An 18156-nucleotide genomic window follows, 5' to 3' on the forward strand; every position below is an offset into this window, starting at 1 on the left:
CTCTCCCTGCATCCATTAGAAGGTTTTAGATAATCAGATAATTCCCTGTCTCTCCCTGCATCCATTAGAAGGTTTTAGATAATCAGATAAATCCCTGTCTCTCCCTGCATCCATTAGAAGGTTTTAGATAATCAGATAATTCCGTCTCTCACTGCATCCATTAGAAGGTTTTAGATAATCAGATAATTCCCTGTCTCTTCCTGCATCCATTAGAAGGTTTTAGATAATCAGATAATTCCCTGTCTCTTCCTGCATCCATTAGAAGGTTTTAGATAATCAGATAATTCCCTGTCTCTCCCTGCATCCATTGGAAGGTTTTAGATAATCAGATAATTCCCTGTCTCTCCCTGCATCCATTAGAAGGTTTTAGATAATCAGATAAATCCCTGTCTCTCCCTGCATCCATTAGAAGGTTTTAGATAATCAGATAATTCCCTGTCTCTTCCTGCATCCATTAGAAGGTTTTAGATAATCAGATAATTCCCTGTCTCTTCCTGCATCCATTAGAAGGTTTTAGATAATCAGATAATTCCCTGTCTCTCCCTGCATCCATTAGAAGGTTTTAGATAATCACATAATTCCCTGTCTCTCCCTGCATCCATTAGAAGGTTTTAGATAATCAGATAATTCCCTGTCTCTTCCTGCATCCATTAGAAGGTTTTAGATAATCAGATAATTCCCTGTCTCTCCCTGCATCCATTAGAAGGTTTTAGATAATCACATAATTCCCTGTCTCTCCCTGCATCCATTAGAAGGTTTTAGATAATCAGATAATTCCCTGTCTCTCCCTGCATCCATTAGAAGGTTTTAGATAATCAGATAATTCGCTGTCTCTCCCTGCATCCATTAGAAGGTTTTAGATAATTAGATAATTCCCTGTCTCTCCCTGCATCCATTAGAAGGTTTTAGATAATCAGATAATTCCCTGTCTCTCCCTGCATCCATTAGAAGGTTTTAGATAATCAGATAATTCCCTGTCTCTCCCTGCATCCATTAGAAGGTTTTAGATAATCAGATAATTCCCTGTCTCTCCCTCTGCCTTATATTTCTGATCGTCTTCTCTGTCTTCACCAGTTCTCTCATTTACTGTTATTGTGTTCCTTCATGAACAAGTCATTTAAATGTTTTTGTTGTATACCTCCTGTATCAATCATTCTCCTATCTCTCTCTCACTCTCTCTCACTCTCTTCAACTCCCCTTTTTCCTTATCCGTTATTTAACGTTTCTTCATCTACGTTGTTTCAGCTGCACACATTCTTTTCTTTTCGTTGTTTCTCGTTTCCTCTTCCTTTCTATTCTAAGATATAAATTTTCTTCGCAAATATGTATTTACCCATTATCAAATTCTTGTCACTTAATTTCTTAATTAAATATTATCATAATAATGCCAATATTTTCTTTGTTTTACTCTGGTTACATATTAATGGAGTATATATGTATACGCAAAACAATCACGGGAGGAGTAGAATGATAGCTCTAGGCCTTTCGTGTTACAATCAACACATCAGGAGCTTGCAAAACTGCAGAAAAGAGGAGAATGTCCAAGCAAGTACGTTCCCATAGGACGTGTTCACATGAGAAGACGTACTTGCTTGGACATCCTCCTCTTTTCTGCAATTTTCCAAGCTCCTGATGGTGTATTGATTGCAACACGAAAGACCTAGAGCTATCATTCTACTTCCCCCGTGGTTGTTTTTCATCCTGTATCGCTTGGTTTGCGATATTTGCGCAATATATGTATATACTGAAGATAGTCTATCTACAGTATATACATAACTGGTATAATCTATGTTGAACTTCGTAAATAAATACACTCAACCATATTTTAGTTCCAGTAATTAAGAGGTATTTAAGAATAAAATACAAGACTTCTAAAAGCCAATTTATTTGCAATATCATAAAGTGGAGTGAAATACAGCAACACTTAGGACAGAATACATTACTGGAGCAAGATAAACGAAGATGAAGTTGAACAAATAAGGATTTCGGATTGAGAAGTGCGTGCGGCCAATGGATGCTAGTGCTGGTAGGTGCTAGTTGACGTTGATAGGTGCTAGTTGATGCTGGTAGGTGCTAGTTGATGCTCTCATGTTCATAATAGTTGTTGTTACTACAGACTTTCTTGGCGTTGTTCATAATTGTTATAAAAGCACATGTGTTCAGTAGTGTTGGAAATATCTAGTTTAAACTTTATTTCCACTCCATCTTGGTTTTATTAAATGATTTTACATATCAAAGTTGAGTTTATTCTCATTTTCACTAAAATTTATTTTTTTTCTGATTGTTTCCATCTTCCTCTTCACAAACAACATTTGCTTTTTCTTTCACATTTTACTTTTATTTATTACAATTTCCCTTTTCGCTCTTTTTCATTATCTACTTATGTGGCGGAGCAAACACGGAAGTGAGCCTTCCACATGTGTATTAGACAGGTGTTTTGTCAACATGTGCATTAGACAGGTGTTTTGTCAACATGTGTATTAGACAGGTGTTTTGTCAACATGTGTATGAGACAGGTGTTTTGTCAACATGTGTATTACACAGGTGTTTTGTCAACATGTGTATGAGACAGGTGTTTTGTCAACATGTGTATGAGACAGGTGTTTTGTCAACATGTGTATTACACAGGTGTTTTGTCACCGTGTGTATTAGACAGGTGTTTTGTCAACATGTGTATTAGACAGGTGTTTTGTCAACATGTGTATTAGACAGGTGTTTTGTCAACATGTGTATTAGACAGGTGTTTTGTCAACATGTGTATGAGACAGGTGTTTTGTCAACATGTGTATGAGACAGGTGTTTTGTCAACATGTGTATTAGACAGGTGTTTTGTCAACATGTGTATGAGACAGGTGTTTTGTCAACATGTGTATGAGACAGGTGTTTTGTCAACATGTGTATGAGACAGGTGTTTTGTCAACATGTGTATGAGACAGGTGTTTTGTCAACATGTGTATGAGACAGGTGTTTTGTCAACATGTGTATTAGACAGGTGTTTTGTCAACATGTGTATGAGACAGGTGTTTTGTCAACATGTGTATGAGACAGGTGTTTTGTCAACATGTGTATGAGACAGGTGTTTTGTCAACATGTGTATGAGACAGGTGTTTTGTCAACATGTGTATGAGACAGGTGTTTTGTCAACATGTGTATGAGACAGGTGTTTTGTCAACATGTGTATGAGACAGGTGTTTTGTCAACATGTGTATGAGACAGGTGTTTTGTCAACATGTGTATTACACAGGTGTTTTGTCACCGTGTGTATTAGACAGGTGTTTTGTCAACATGTGTATTAGACAGGTGTTTTGTCAACATGTGTATTAGACAGGTGTTTTGTCAACATGTGTATTAGACAGGTGTTTTGTCAACATGTGAGCAGGTGGGTCGTCAATATGTGGTGAGCAGGTGGGTCGTCAATATGGGGTGAGCAGGTGGGTCGTCAACATGGTGTGGGCAGGTGGGTCGTCAACAGGTAGTGGGCACATATTAGGGTACAGTGGGTACACTCTACCCACTTGTGCTTGCTGGGAAACATGACGTAGCCTGCAGGAATATTTGTAATTTGAATTAATTTGGTAGGAATGCAAAGATTTTTGTAATACACAATTTATCGTCATTGATAGTAACACACACACACACACACACACACACACACACACACACACACACACACACACACACACACACAAACACAAACACACACACACACACACACACACACACAAACACACACACACACACACACACACACAAACACACACACACACACACACACACACACACACACACACACACACACACACACACACACACACACACACACACACACACACACACACACACACACACACACACACACACACACACACACACACACACACACACACACACACACACACACAAACACACACACACACACACTGTTCCAGAGATTGGACACTGTAACAAGGGGACACAGTTGGAAGTTGAGGACACAGATGAATCACAGGGATGTTAGTAAGTATTTCTTCAGCCACAGAGTAGTCAGGAAGTGGAATAGTTTGGGAAGCGATGTAGTGGAGGCAGGATCCATACCTAGCTTTAAGCAGAGGTATGATAAAGCTCACGGTTCAGGGAGAGTGACCTAGTAGCGATCAGTGAAGAGGCGGGGCCAGGAGCTCGGACTCGACCCCTGCAATCTCAACTAGGTGAGTACAACTAGGTGAGTACACAGGGGTCAGTCCTAGGACCAGTGCTGTTTCAGGTTTGTGAACGACATGACGGAAGGAATAGACTCCGAAGTTTCCCTGTTTGCAGATGATGTGAAGTTGATGAGAAGAATTCATTCAAGACCAAGCAGAACTACAAAGGGATCTGGACAGGCTGCAGACCTGGTTCAGCAATTGGCTCCTGGAGTTCAACACCACCAAGTGCAAAGTCATGATGATTGGGGAAGGGCAAAGAAGACCGCAGACGGCGTACAGTCTATTGGGCCAGAGACTACAAACCTCACTCAAGGAAAAAGATCTTGGGGTGATTTTAACACCAGGCACATCTCCTGAAGCGCACATCAACCAAATAACTGCTGCAGTACACAAATAACCCACACACAGATGAGAGGAGCTTACGACGACGTTTCGGTCCGACTTGGACCATTTACAAAGTCACACTAACTCCGACTTTGCAAATGGTCCAAGTCGGACCGAAACGTCGTCGTAAGCTCCTTTCTTTTATGTGCGAGTTATTTGTGTATCGTTCCAGTCACGGTATTGTGGCTTTTTTTTTTTGTTATTAACTGCTGCAGCATATGGGAGCCTAGCAAACCTCAGAACAGCATTCCGACATCTTAATAAGGAATCGTTCAGGAGATATTGAAGTATGCGGCACCAGTTTGGAACCCACACCTAGCCAAGCACGTAAAGAAAGTAGAGAAAGTGCAAAGGTTTGCAGCAAGACTAGTCCCAGAGCTAAGGGGTATGTCCTACGAGGAGAGGTTAAAGGAAATCGACCTGACGAAACTGGAGGACAGGAGAGATAGGGGGGACATGATAACGACATATAAAATACTGAGAGGAATTGACAAGGTGGACAAAGACAGGATTTTCCAGAGATGGGACACAGCAACAAGGGGACACAGTTCGAAGTTGAAGACACAGATGAATCACAGGGAAGTTAGGAAGTATTTCTTCAGTCACAGAGTAGTCAGTAAGTGGAAGAGTTTGGGAAGCGATGTAGTGGAAGCAGGATCTTTAAGCAGGAGCTCTAAGCAGAGATATGATAAAGCTTATGGTTCAGGGAGAGTGACCCAATAGTGGCCAGTGAAGAGGCGGGGCCAGGAGCTATGAATCGACCCCTGCAACCACAACTAGGTGAGTACACTTGAAAAAGTATCGTTAAACAGCGCTTCCAAGATTTAGCGTTCTAGCAGCTGTCCTAAGTTATTATTAGCGGTCATCGTACAAGAGAGTAACAGCTTTCTAGAGTGTGAATAATGTAATAAGATCATGATTTTTACAATTTCAAATTGAATGTGGGTGTTACTGGAAGGTGTGTGAGGGAGGGTAGAAAATCAGCTGGTCAGGCTGCCGGCGGCAGTGTTCACACAAATAATCAAAACAAACATATTTAATGGGTCAAGGTCCCAATGGGACCTTAAACAAAAACAAATGCAGATATCTGGTCTGTTATAGCAGCAGTGTAGTGATAAGGTCATAAACGAGTGATAAAGTAAATAATGAAAGAAAAAAAATATTAGTCAATCCCCAGCAGTTGGTGTTGTAACTACAGTTAATATCATCAGTTTATGACCATAATAGTAAAGAAAAAAGTGTGAATACCAAGTTATTAACAACAAAAATAAAAATCTTGACTGCATGATAAAAGCTACGGAGGAAGTTACAAACTGAAGAAGTTCAAAGAAGGCACCACCAGGAACCTCCATTGTTGTGCAGACGACATCACTGGCCTATGTGTGGCAGAAATTGTGGTTGGTGTTAAAGTCTCATAGTGCCTCGCCCTGCTGGTTGTGTATTATACCGTCACTCTCTCCCTAACTTTCAGTGCCAGGAGATAGATAGAAGTATCCCTGACAATATTTAGTAAGTAATATAAAAACCTTCAGAAGAGTTGTGTAGCCTAGCGTCCCCGTTCCCACTGTTTCTCAAAGAACGACAAGCTAGTAAACGTGAACACACGTACAACCACCAGTAAGTATTATAATAGTAAATATTAGTATATATTAATAAGAAATAGAGTGAGAAATAATTCCATACTCTCAACCATATTTTAGTTACAGTAGACTTAAGTCTCGAGACACTCCCCAGATAGGGAGCCAAGGCCGGGTCACCACTACTTGGAAAAGACCCGGGCCGGGAGAATACCGGCGAATAAAAAAAAAAAAAAAAAATTAAGAGGTATTTAAGAATAAAATACAAGACTTCTAAAAGCCAATTTATTTGCAGTATCATAAAGTGGAGTGAAATACAGCAACACTCAGGAAGAATACATTACTGGAGCAAGCTAAACGAAGATGAAGTTGAACAAATAAGGCGTAACGTAGCGTGCGAAGACCCGGACCGGGAGAGTACCGGCGAACCAACAACAACAACAATAGTGTGTTAAAGTAACCCCCGTTTTTCTCAAAGAGCGACAAGATAATAAACACGCACAAACACAAACACACACACACGCACACACACACGCACACACACAAACACACACACACGCACACACACAAACACACGTGTACACCAGTAAGTATTATAGTACTAAATAATAGTATATATTAATAAGGAACAGAATGAGAAATAATTCTATAATCTTTAAAAGATTAGCGTAGAAAAGCATAATAAAGTGACCCCTCCCTTTTTTTCAAAGACCGAAACAAACGCGCGTGCAAACACACACACACACACACACACACACACACCCACACACAATCATACATACTCATGCAAACACACACACACAGAAACAAACACATAACACACACACACACTCACACACATGTATACACATACTCAAACAAGCCTTACACACATTAGCTCATAAATCCCCCTCACCACACATATTTTTACACAAAGGTGAAGGACCTAGTGCATCGTAACAGGATAAAAAGAATGTGATCTCGAAAGGGAGGACGTAAAGGCAAGGGAACCGATGATGGCTGTTCAGAAAAGGAAGAATGGGTAGAACGTCTCAAGAACAAAATAGAACAAGAATGGGGAAGAAGGTTAAATGAGCTTTGCAATAATATGTTAGAGAAGATATCTGCAGAGAGCAAAAAGTGGGAATTATGAGCTGTATTAGCTGAGGCAAAGATAAAGACACTGGAGGAAGAAATGGATGTGCTGAAGCAGGATATAAAGATGGTGTCCAACAGGAGCAAGGTGACCGACATGTGAACAGCAGGCAGCGAGAGGACTGAAGGAGGGGATGGAGCTAAGAAGTCTTTTGCAGCAGTAATATCAGGACATCAGGCCATTAGACCCAGAGATATGAAGGGAAAATAAATGGGAAGAAGAAAGGGAGAGGTCAATAATTATTCATGAGCTTCAGGAGACTGAAGAGAAGACCTATGAGGAAAGAAAGCATAAGGAAAAAACAGAAATTAAGAACATCATTGCAATAACAGGAGAGAAGAATATGTCTCAGGTAGAAAGAATTCAGACTTTGAGGGTATTCGAGGGAAAAAATCAAACAATCAAACTGACAGGAACAGGATACTACTGAAGCCACTGTTAAAGGACTCTCAAGATTATCAACATGTTTACTTCAGTCGAGACAGACCATGAAAAGAAAGGGAACAACTGAAAGTGAGAGCAAGACAAAACCAGTGGAAGGAGAGCGAAACAGGGTAGGCAATGACAGACAAGTAAGCTCGGCCTTTTGAGGAACATCAAACACAAATGCTTACAGAAACCCCTTAACCCCTGTCACCACATATCAACCAAACAAATTAACCAAAAACAAACCACACTCCATAGCCCCCACCCCCTAACCACTAATTTCACAATCACGGTAGCCTCTCATAATATTCCATCTTGCCTCCCACCCTCTCAACCTGTACCTTCCTCTTCCATCTCCCAAAATACAGTAATGGAAAGGATGCCAATGGTATGGTACATGAATGCAGATGGATTAACTAATAAGAGTGAAGAGTGGCAAGAACGAATCATTGATGCATCACCTGACATCATAGCACTAACAGAGACAAAACTTACAGGGACGATAACAGATTCAATCTGTCCACCTGGATATCAGATTATGAAGAATGACGGAGAGAACAGAAGAGGGAGAAGAGTAGCACTGCTCATCAAAAACCAGTGGAGTTTTGAAGGAATGGACAGAAGGAAACAGACAACTTCATTGTAGGAACACTTCACACTGAGGGTCCAAAGGTGATGATAGCAATGATGTATAACCCACCACTTAACAGCAGGAGAACAAGTGAAGAGTATGATGTGCACAATAGGGCAATGGTGGATACACTAGCTGAAGTGGCCAGGAGGGCTCATATAGGTAGGACAAAATTTTTTATAATGGGGGATTTCAATCATAAAGAGATTGACTGGGAAAACTTAGAGCCACATGGGGGACCAGAAACATGGAGAGCTAAGATGTTGGAGACTGTATTGGAGAACTTCATGCACCAACATGTTAGGGATACAACCAGAGAGAGAGAGGAGAGGATGTTGCAGCAAAGCTGCATCTCATATTCACCTTGAATAGTTCAGACATACAGAATATCACTCACGAAAAACCCCCTTGGCGCTAGTGATCATTATGTCCCGAGTTTTGAATACCTTGTAGGGTTAACAGTAGAGAATGCAGCAGCACGGGAACACTGAGTGAAGCCGACCTTCAAAATAGTGGACTACATAGGAACGAGAAGTTTTCTGCATGACGTGCAGTGGGAAAGAGAACTAGAGCGAAAGACAGTAAATGAAATGATGGAACTAGTAACCACTAAGTGTAGGGAGGCAGAAGAGAAGTTCATACCAAAGGGTAACAGAAAAAATGGTAAGACCAGAGTGAGACCATGGTTTAATTGGAGGTGTAAAGAGGCCAAAGCCAAGTGTGCTAGAACATGGGAAAGGTATAGAAGGCAAAGGGCTCAAGAAAGCAAGGAGTTGAGCAGAAGAACCAGAAACGAATATGCAATACGAGGCAATACGAGAATGACACAGCATCAAATCTGAACCAAAGCTGTTATGCAGTCACATTAGCAGAAAAACAACAGTCAAGAACGAGGTAATCAGACTGAGGAAAGAAGAAGGGGAGCTCACGAAGAGTGACCAGGAAGTATGTGATGAACTAAACAGAAAATTTAGGGAAGTATTCTCAATAGAGACAGGAATGCTTCCAGCAAACCGTAGAGGTAGGGTGCACCAGCAGGTGCTGCACAAAATACACATAACCAAGTTAGAGGTGAAGACACTGCTAGGTGAACTAGATACCTGAAAGGCGGTAGGCCCAGATAACATATCCTTAGATACTGAGAGAGGGAGCAGAGGAAATGAGCGCACCGCTAACAGGAATCTTCAATAAGTCTATCGAAACTGGGCAGTTGCCTGAGGCGTGGAAGACAGCAAATGTAGTTCCAGTTTTTAAGAAAGAAGACAGACAGGCACCGTTAAACTACGGACCAGTGTCACTGACTTGTATAGTATGTAAAGTCATGGAAATGATTATTAGGAGAAGAGTGGTGGAACACATTGAAAAGATTGGGCTCATACATAACAATCAGCACGGTTTCAGAGGTGGAAAATCCTGTGTCACAAATCTACTTGAGTTCTACGATAAGGTAACATAAGTAAGACAGGAGAGAGAGGGATGGGTAGTATACATCTTTTTGGACTGGGAGAAGGCAATTGACACAGTACCACACAAGAAATTGGTGCAAATATTAGAGCAGCAGGAATGAAAGGGAAAGTACTGCAATGGATCAGGGAATACCTGACAGGAAGGAAAGAACGAGTGTTTTTACGAGATGAAGTGTCAGAGTGGGCGCATGTGTCGAGCGGGGTTCCACAAGGGTCAGTCCTAGGTCTGGCGCTGTTTCTTGTATGCGTGAAAGACATGATGGAAGGAATAGAATCAGAAGTGTCACTGTTCGCTGATGATGTGAAATTGACGAGGAGAATACAAGTGGGCGAAAATCAGTTAAGATTACAAGGGGATCTGGCCGGACTACAAGTCTGCTCCGTCAAATGGCTCCTGATGTTTAACCCCAGTAAGTGTAAGGTCATGAAGATTGGAAAAGGACACAGAAGACCGCAGACGGCGTACAGGTTAGGAAATCAAAGGCTGCAAATGTCACTTAAAGAAAAGGATCTTGGGGTAAACATTATAACAAACATGTCCCCTTTGGCACACATCAATCATATAACTGCTGCAGCATATGGGAGATTGGTAAACCTGAGATTAGCGTTTAGACATCTGAGTAAGGAGTCATTCACGACATTGTACACAGTGTACGTCAGGCCTATACTGGAGTATGCAGCACCAGTATGGAATCCTCACCTAGTCAAACACGTCACAAAATTGGAGAAAGTGCAAAAAATTGCAACACTTTTAGTCCCAGAACTGATGGGTATGCATTATGAGGAGAGGTTAAGGAAATTCAACCTGATGACACTAGAGGATAGGAGGAATAGAGGAGGACATGATAACAACGTATAATATAATGAGAGGAATGGACAAGGTGGACAGGGCTCGATTGCTTCTGAGATGGGATTCAGGAACATGGGGACACAGTTGGAATCTGAAAACCCAGATGAGTCATAGGGATGTTAGGAAGTATTTCTTTAGCCTTAGAATTATCAGGAAGTGGAATAATCTGGAGAATGAAGTAGTGGAAGCAAGTTCCATACATAGTTTTAAGAAGAGGTATAATAAAGCTCATGGAGCAGGGAGAGAGTGAATTAGTATCGACCAGTGAAGAGGCGGGGCCAGGAGCTATCACTCGACCCCTGCAACCACATACAGGTGAGTACACACACACATACATATATGATAAGGAACAGAATGTCTGCGATGAGTAAAACAGAAAAAAACAGGTATAATAAGTGAAAGTTATAACACTACCAGAGAGTGAAAGTTGTAACACTACCAGAGAGTGAAAGTTGTAACACTACCAGAGAGTGAAAGTTGTAACACTACCAGAGAGTGAAAGTTGTAACACTACCAGAGAGTGAAAGTTGTAACACTACCAGGGAGTGAAAGTTGTAACACTACCAGAGAGTGAAAGTTGTAACACTACCAGAGAGTGAAAGTTGTAACACTACCAGAGAGTGAAAGTTGTAACACTACCAGAGAGTGAAAGTTGTAACACTACCAGAGAGTGAAAGTTGTAACACTACCAGAGAGTGAAAGTTGTAACACTACCAGGGAGTGAAAGTTGTAACACTACCAGAGAGTGAAAGTTGTAACACTACCAGAGAGTGAAAGTTGTAACACTACCAGAGAGTGAAAGTTGTAACACTACCAGAGAGTGAAAGTTGTAACACTACCAGAGAGTGAAAGTTGTAACACTACCAGAGAGTGAAAGTTGTAACACTACCAGAGAGTGAAAGTTGTAACACTACCAGAGAGTGAAAGTTGTAACACTACCAGAGAGTGAAAGTTGTAACACTACCAGAGAGTGAAAGTTGTAACACTACCAGAGAGTGAAAGTTGTAACACTACCAGGGAGTGAAAGTTGTAACACTACCAGGGAGTGAAAGTTGTAACACTACCAGAGAGTGAAAGTTGTAACACTACCAGAGAGTGAAAGTTATAACACTACCAGGGAGTGAAAGTTATAACACTACCAGAGAGTGAAAGTTGTAACACTACCAGAGAGTGAAAGTTGTAACACTACCAGAGAGTGAAAGTTGTAACACTACCAGGGAGTGAAAGTTATAACACTACCAGGGAGTGAAAGTTGTAACACTACCAGAGAGTGAAAGTTGTAACACTACCAGAGAGTGAAAGTTATAACACTACCAGGGAGTGAAAGTTATAACACTACCAGAGAGTGAAAGTTGTAACACTACCAGAGAGTAAAAGTTGTAACACTACCAGAGAGTGAAAGTTGTAACACTACCAGAGAGTGAAAGTTGTAACACTACCAGAGAGTGAAAGTTGTAACACTACCAGGGAGTGAAAGTTGTAACACTACCAGGGAGTGAAAGTTGTAACACTACCAGAGAGTGAAAGTTGTAACACTACCAGAGAGTGAAAGTTATAACACTACCAGGGAGTGAAAGTTATAACACTACCAGAGAGTGAAAGTTGTAACACTACCAGAGAGTGAAAGTTGTAACACTACCAGAGAGTGAAAGTTGTAACACTACCAGGGAGTGAAAGTTATAACACTACCAGGGAGTGAAAGTTGTAACACTACCAGAGAGTGAAAGTTGTAACACTACCAGAGAGTGAAAGTTATAATACTACCAGGGAGTGAAAGTTATAACACTACCAGAGAGTGAAAGTTGTAACACTACCAGAGAGTAAAAGTTGTAACACTACCAGAGAGTGAAAGTTATAACACTACCAGAGAGTGAAAGTTATAACACTACCAGAGAGTGAAAGTTATAACACTACCAGAGAGTGAAAGTTATAACACTACCAAAGAGTGAAAGCAATAACACTACCAGAGAGTGAAATTTATAACACTACCAGGGAGTGAAAGTTATAACACTACCAGAGAGTGAAAGTTGTAACACTACCAAGGAGTGAAAGTTATAACACTACTGGAAAGTGAAAGTTATAACACTACCAGAGAGTGAAAGTTGTAACACTACCAAGGAGTGAAAGTTATAACACTACTGGAAAGTGAAAGTTATAACACTACCAGAGAGTGAAAGTTATAACACTACCAGAGAGTGAAAGTTATAACACTACCAGAGAGTGAAAGTTATAACACTACCAGAGAGTGAAAGTTATAACACTACCAGAGAGTGAAAGTTATAACACTACCAGAGAGTGAAAGTTATAACACTACCAGAGAGTGAAAGTTATAACACTACCAAAGAGTGAAAGCAATAACACTACCAGAGAGTGAAAGTTATAACACTACCAGGGAGTGAAAGTTATAACACTACCAGAGAGTGAAAGTTATAACACTACCAGAGATTGAAAGCAATAACACTGCCAGAGAGTGAAAGTCACAACACTACCAGAGAGTGAAAGCAATAACACTGCCAGAGAGTGAAAATTATAACACTACCAGAGAGTGAAAGTCACAACACTACCAGAGAGTGAAAGCAATAACACTGCCAGAGAGTGATAGCCATAACACTTTCAGAGAGTGAAAGTCATAACACTGCCAGAGAGTGAAAGCATCAACACTACCAGAGAATGAAAGAAAAAGTTAATACCTGGAAGGCAAGACAACTTTGCTGTGTGTGCTCGGTGAGTCACTAACACAAGTGAGTGAAGCAACTAGCTGTGTGTGTTCCGTTGAGTCACCAACACGAGTGAACTTTCTAGCTGTGTATTCCGTGAGTCACCAACACAAATGAGTGAATCACTAGCTGTGTATTCCGTGAGTCACCAACACAAGTGAGTGAACCAACTAGCTGTGTGTGTTTCGTGAGTCACCAACACAAGTGAGTGAACTTTCTAGCTGTGTGTTCCGTGAGTCACCAACACAAGTGAGTGAAGCAACTAGCTGTGTGTTCCGTGAGTCACCAACACAAGTGAGTGAACCAACTAGCTGTGTGTTCCGTGAGCCACCAACACAACTAGTTGTGATGTCAACATGTCATTTGAAACATTGCTGTTACTGGAGGTGTTGGAAACAATGTGGCAGATAGAGAGAAACTGAGTGACTGAAGGAAACGACTGAGAGAAGAGAACCTGCAATATTTCCACCGGAAACCAGAGTTAGTATAGTTTTATTAGTTTATAAAGAAATATTGAAGGAGAAGTAGTGAGAGGATTGGGGAAGATCCCTGAAGATTTATAACCTTGTAAAGGCAGAATCTGAATAAAAAATGAGAGAGAGAGAGAGAGAGAGAGAGAGAGAGAGAGAGAGAGAGAGAGAGAGAGAGAGAGAGAGAGAGAGAGAGAGAGAGAGAGACGGGTAAATTTACAAAATTATAGAAATTCTTAAAAGTGCTGGAAGGAGGAATCTGGAAAGAGAAAATGTGTACAATATGTACGATATGAAGTAAATAATGACATGTTTAAGTAAACAAAATAGAAGCACAAAGAACAGAACTGAAGATTCTGGGAAAATTGTCAGTTTGTCAGAGAAGCTTATATAAGACAGTACAGCTTCTGCCAGGAAGGACAAGCACCAAAATCAGCATTTTGACATTGTTAAATCCATCAGAAGAGTCACTATGAAGTGATAGGAATGTTCTATATATAATTTAACATAAGTCACTTACACTTGACAATTGTTCCATGAATCGTCGACAAAAAGTATTTAATCGGTGGTGAAAATTTCAAGTCGATTTGTTAGTACATGAAGATATAAATGAAATGCTTTGAGACAGATGGGACGCAACACTCCTCTGAACAGAGAGATGGGACGCAACACTCCCTTGCACAGAGAGATGGGACGCAACACTCCTTTGAACAGAGAGATGGGACGCAACACTCCCTTGCACAGAGAGATGGGATGCAACATTCCTTTAAACAGAGAGACGGCACGCAACACTCCTTTGCACGGAGAGATGTGCAACTCTCCCTAGATATTCATGTTCTCCTCTCACTTAAGTGAAGAGAGTTCCAAAAGTGAATCAAAATGTACGGACCAATTAATCTTCTAAGTGTGTGTTCATGTGGGCTGTTATTAAGCCTATATTGAGCGTAAGTATACTTGTACTGCCTATGCATCAAACGAGTTGGCAAAACGACTTTTTCTGGACAACCTCAATGACTCAGCAGGAATACAGGACCCTAGCTTTGCCAGTGCCATTACCGAGTGGGAGACTCTTGCTGCTCCAGCATCTATACCTAGTGCAACACTGACCTACAAATAGACGAGTTAGGATGGCCCTATCGCTGAAAAGTTGCTTCTCAACATGTTTAGGGCCGTAACATCAGATAGGGAGACTGCCTGTCTCCAAGCTGTAAGCGCTGCTTAATCTGTGGACGTCCTCCAAACAGTTCCCATTTCGGTAATGGGAACACCTCTCGACCCTAAGACCCTCTGAATTGCAGTGGCTCTCCGCCTCGCTGCTCCAATTCACATGGAATATACGTGTATTTGTGGCGATGCGCAAGCCAACCAATATGGTCTACATGGTCTTAACCGCTCCAAAACCAAGTGCTGGCACGCAAGACAATGAAGTCAACGATTGGATGCAGAGCCGAGAGAGCGCCCCAATCACTAGCAGCTAACAATACTCACAACCCCACAAATAGCATCAACGGGGTCACCATTTATTGTTGGAAGAATGACAAGCTCTTTGCATGGGACAATACCTACATGCCGACACTGGCTGACACCTACATCCATTACAGTGTGAAGCAACAGGGAGGAGCCGCTGATCACATGAAGGAGTTCAAGACTGGAGCTACTACATCGGAGCTACTAAAATGTTTGCCAGAATATCTAAAGGAAAAGGAGATAGTTATGATCAGGGAAAGTGTAATAAAATGGTTGGACGAGATGACTGAAGTCCCTCAAGGATCAGTACTGGAACCAGTATTGTTCCTCATATTCGTAAACATGCCAGAGAAGAGAAATTCCTAATTAAGTATGGGGAGAGACAGGAAATAATATTCAGTAATGGCAGCCTGAAGGCTATCCTTCTTCGACTGTGTCTCCTAGAGTAACCAGAAGTGTCTCCGGTAATGTTCTGTGCTGAAATATGACTTACCGTAGAGTTTGCTGCTGCGATGCATGGAATAACTGTAGCAGCAACACAGCCTGAAAATGTCATAAAATATATTATTTCCTGTTCATGACAAAAGAATAAAATTATTTGAATAGAAAAATAACTTCGAGTTACGATAACAATAATAAATAGCCATTAAAAATGATCATAAAAGTAATAATAATTATTAAACAAGGTAATGACACTAACAAAATCTGTAGACAATCAAAGAATGTATATCAACTTGGAGGGAGAATAAACCAAGTTAATATCTTCATATATCTGGTAGCGGGCTTGATGATGGATGGTTCTATGAAAGCTGAGATGAACCATAGTATTAGCCGTGGCAAAAAAAAAAAATGAAGCATTGAGGGAGTTTGATGGAAACAAATTGAATGTACCAGATAGTGATATCAAGAGTGTGAAGCATGGAGTTTAAATGTTGCAGTGACGAGGAGGCTGCAGTAAGTGGAGATGTTGTATTTGAGGGCAATGTGTGATGTAATATGAACAGAATTTGGAGCTTGAAGATTAGAGCTGAGAAGACGGTGTTGAAATATATTGAAGATTTAAGAGTACTAGAGCAATATGTAGGGTGCATAAAGTTAGTGTGGAGGGATGATGACTGAGTCACTCCTGGAAAGGTTGGAGAGAAACGTAAGAGGGTTTCAGAGTGTTACTGCCTTAGACATCCACCAGGCTTATGTGACTGTATTAGATAAGAGTAAGTGGGGGACAAGTGTCTTTACTGGCTTGGCGTGCTGTTTGAGTGTGATCATTGTAACGTGAGAGATTCAGGGAAACCTATGAACCAGACTAGAATCCTGGAGGTCTGGCTAATGTTACAGTGAACCAGACTTGAGTCCAGGAGATGTAGCTAGTAGAGTGCCTGCACTCTGAAGCATGTTACAGTGAACCAGACTTGAGTCCAGGAGATGTAGCTAGTAGAGTGCCTGCACTCTGAAGCATGTTACAGTGAACCAGACTTGAGTCCAGGAGATGTAGCTAGTAGAGTGCCTGCACTCTGAAGCATGTTACAGTGAACCAGACTTGAGTCCTGGAGGTGTGGCTAATACAGTGCCTGCACTCTGAAGCATGTTACAGTGAACCAGACTTGAGTCCTGGAGGTGTGGCTAATGCAGTGCCTGCACTCTGAAGCATGTCACAGTGAACCAGACTTGAGTCCTGGAGGTGTGGCTAATACAGTGCCTGCACTCTGAAGCATGTTACAGTGAACCAGACTTGAGTCCTGGAGGTGTGGCTAATACAGTGCCTGCACTCTGAAGCATGTTACAGTGAACCAGACTTGAGTCCTGGAGGTGTGGCTAATGTTACAGTGAACCAGACTTGAGTCCTGGAGGTGTGGCTAATACAGTGCCTGCACTCTGAAGCATGCTGCAGTTCAGAGAGCCATCTAAACAGTGATGTGCACACATATTTTGCAAGACACTAACTGAATAACTGTAAAAGTTTCCTCTTTTTTGGGTCACTTTGTGAAGAAACAGTGGCACATGTTAGAAAACAGTGCCTCATGTGAGGCAAGAGTGCCACATGTGAGGCAACAGTGCCACATGTGAGGAAACGGCGCCTCATGCCACATGTGACGAAACAGTGCCACAGTGAAACAGTGCCACACGTGAGGCCACACGTGAGGCAACAGTGTGAGGAAACAGTGCCACATGTGCCACATATGACGAAACAGTGCCACATGTGAGGAAACAGTGCCACGCCTCATGTAAGGAAACAGTGCCACATGTGAGGAACAGTGCCACATGTGAGGAACAGTGCCACATGTGAGGAAACAGTGCCACAAATGACGAAACAGTGCCACATGTGACGAAACAGTGCCACACGTGAGGCAACAGTGCCACACGTGAGGCAACAGTGCCACACGTGAGGCAACAGTGCCACATGTGCTTCTTAAGTACAATGAAAATATTGGATTTTTTCTTTACTAATGAGTGTGTGTGTGTGTGTACTCACCTAATTGTTGTTGCAGGGATTGAGTCATAGCTCCTGGCTCCGCCTCTTCACTGGTCGATACAGGTCACTCCCTCCCTGCTTTGTGAGCTTTATCATACCTCTTCTTAAAGCTATGTAAGGAGCTTGCCTCTACCCTTTCCAGACTATTCCACTTCTGACATATTGTGACTGAAGAAATACTTTCTAAGATCCCTGTGGCTCATCTGAATTTTCAACTTTCAATTATGACCCCTTGCTGGTGTGTCCCATCTCTGGAACATCATGTCTATGTCACCTTGTCAGTTCCTCTTAGTATTTTATGTGTTATCATGTTCCCTGTCCCTTCTGTCCCCCAGTGTCGTCAGGTCGATTTTCCTTAAAACCTCTTCTCGTAGGA

At 41.5% G+C, this 18156-nt stretch overlaps 1 protein-coding gene across 1 annotated transcript in view; it reads right to left on the reverse strand.

Annotated features, from left to right (window-relative positions):
- Positions 1–1885: 1885 nt before the first annotated feature.
- The window catches only part of LOC128703507 (uncharacterized), a 68173-nt gene continuing 51902 nt past the window's right edge, over positions 1886–18156 (reverse strand). Inside the window, exons 4-5 of the mRNA XM_070104693.1 lie at positions 15801–15850; positions 1886–3543 (exon numbers count right to left, since the gene is read on the reverse strand). Coding sequence (XP_069960794.1) covers positions 3508–3543; positions 15801–15850 — 86 coding nt within the window. The 3' untranslated portion in view covers positions 1886–3507. The remainder of the gene's footprint in view (positions 3544–15800; positions 15851–18156) is intronic.

Source organism: Cherax quadricarinatus, chromosome 93 (assembly GCF_038502225.1).
Source record: "Cherax quadricarinatus isolate ZL_2023a chromosome 93, ASM3850222v1, whole genome shotgun sequence".
Classification (NCBI taxonomy): Eukaryota; Metazoa; Arthropoda; class Malacostraca; order Decapoda; family Parastacidae; genus Cherax; species Cherax quadricarinatus.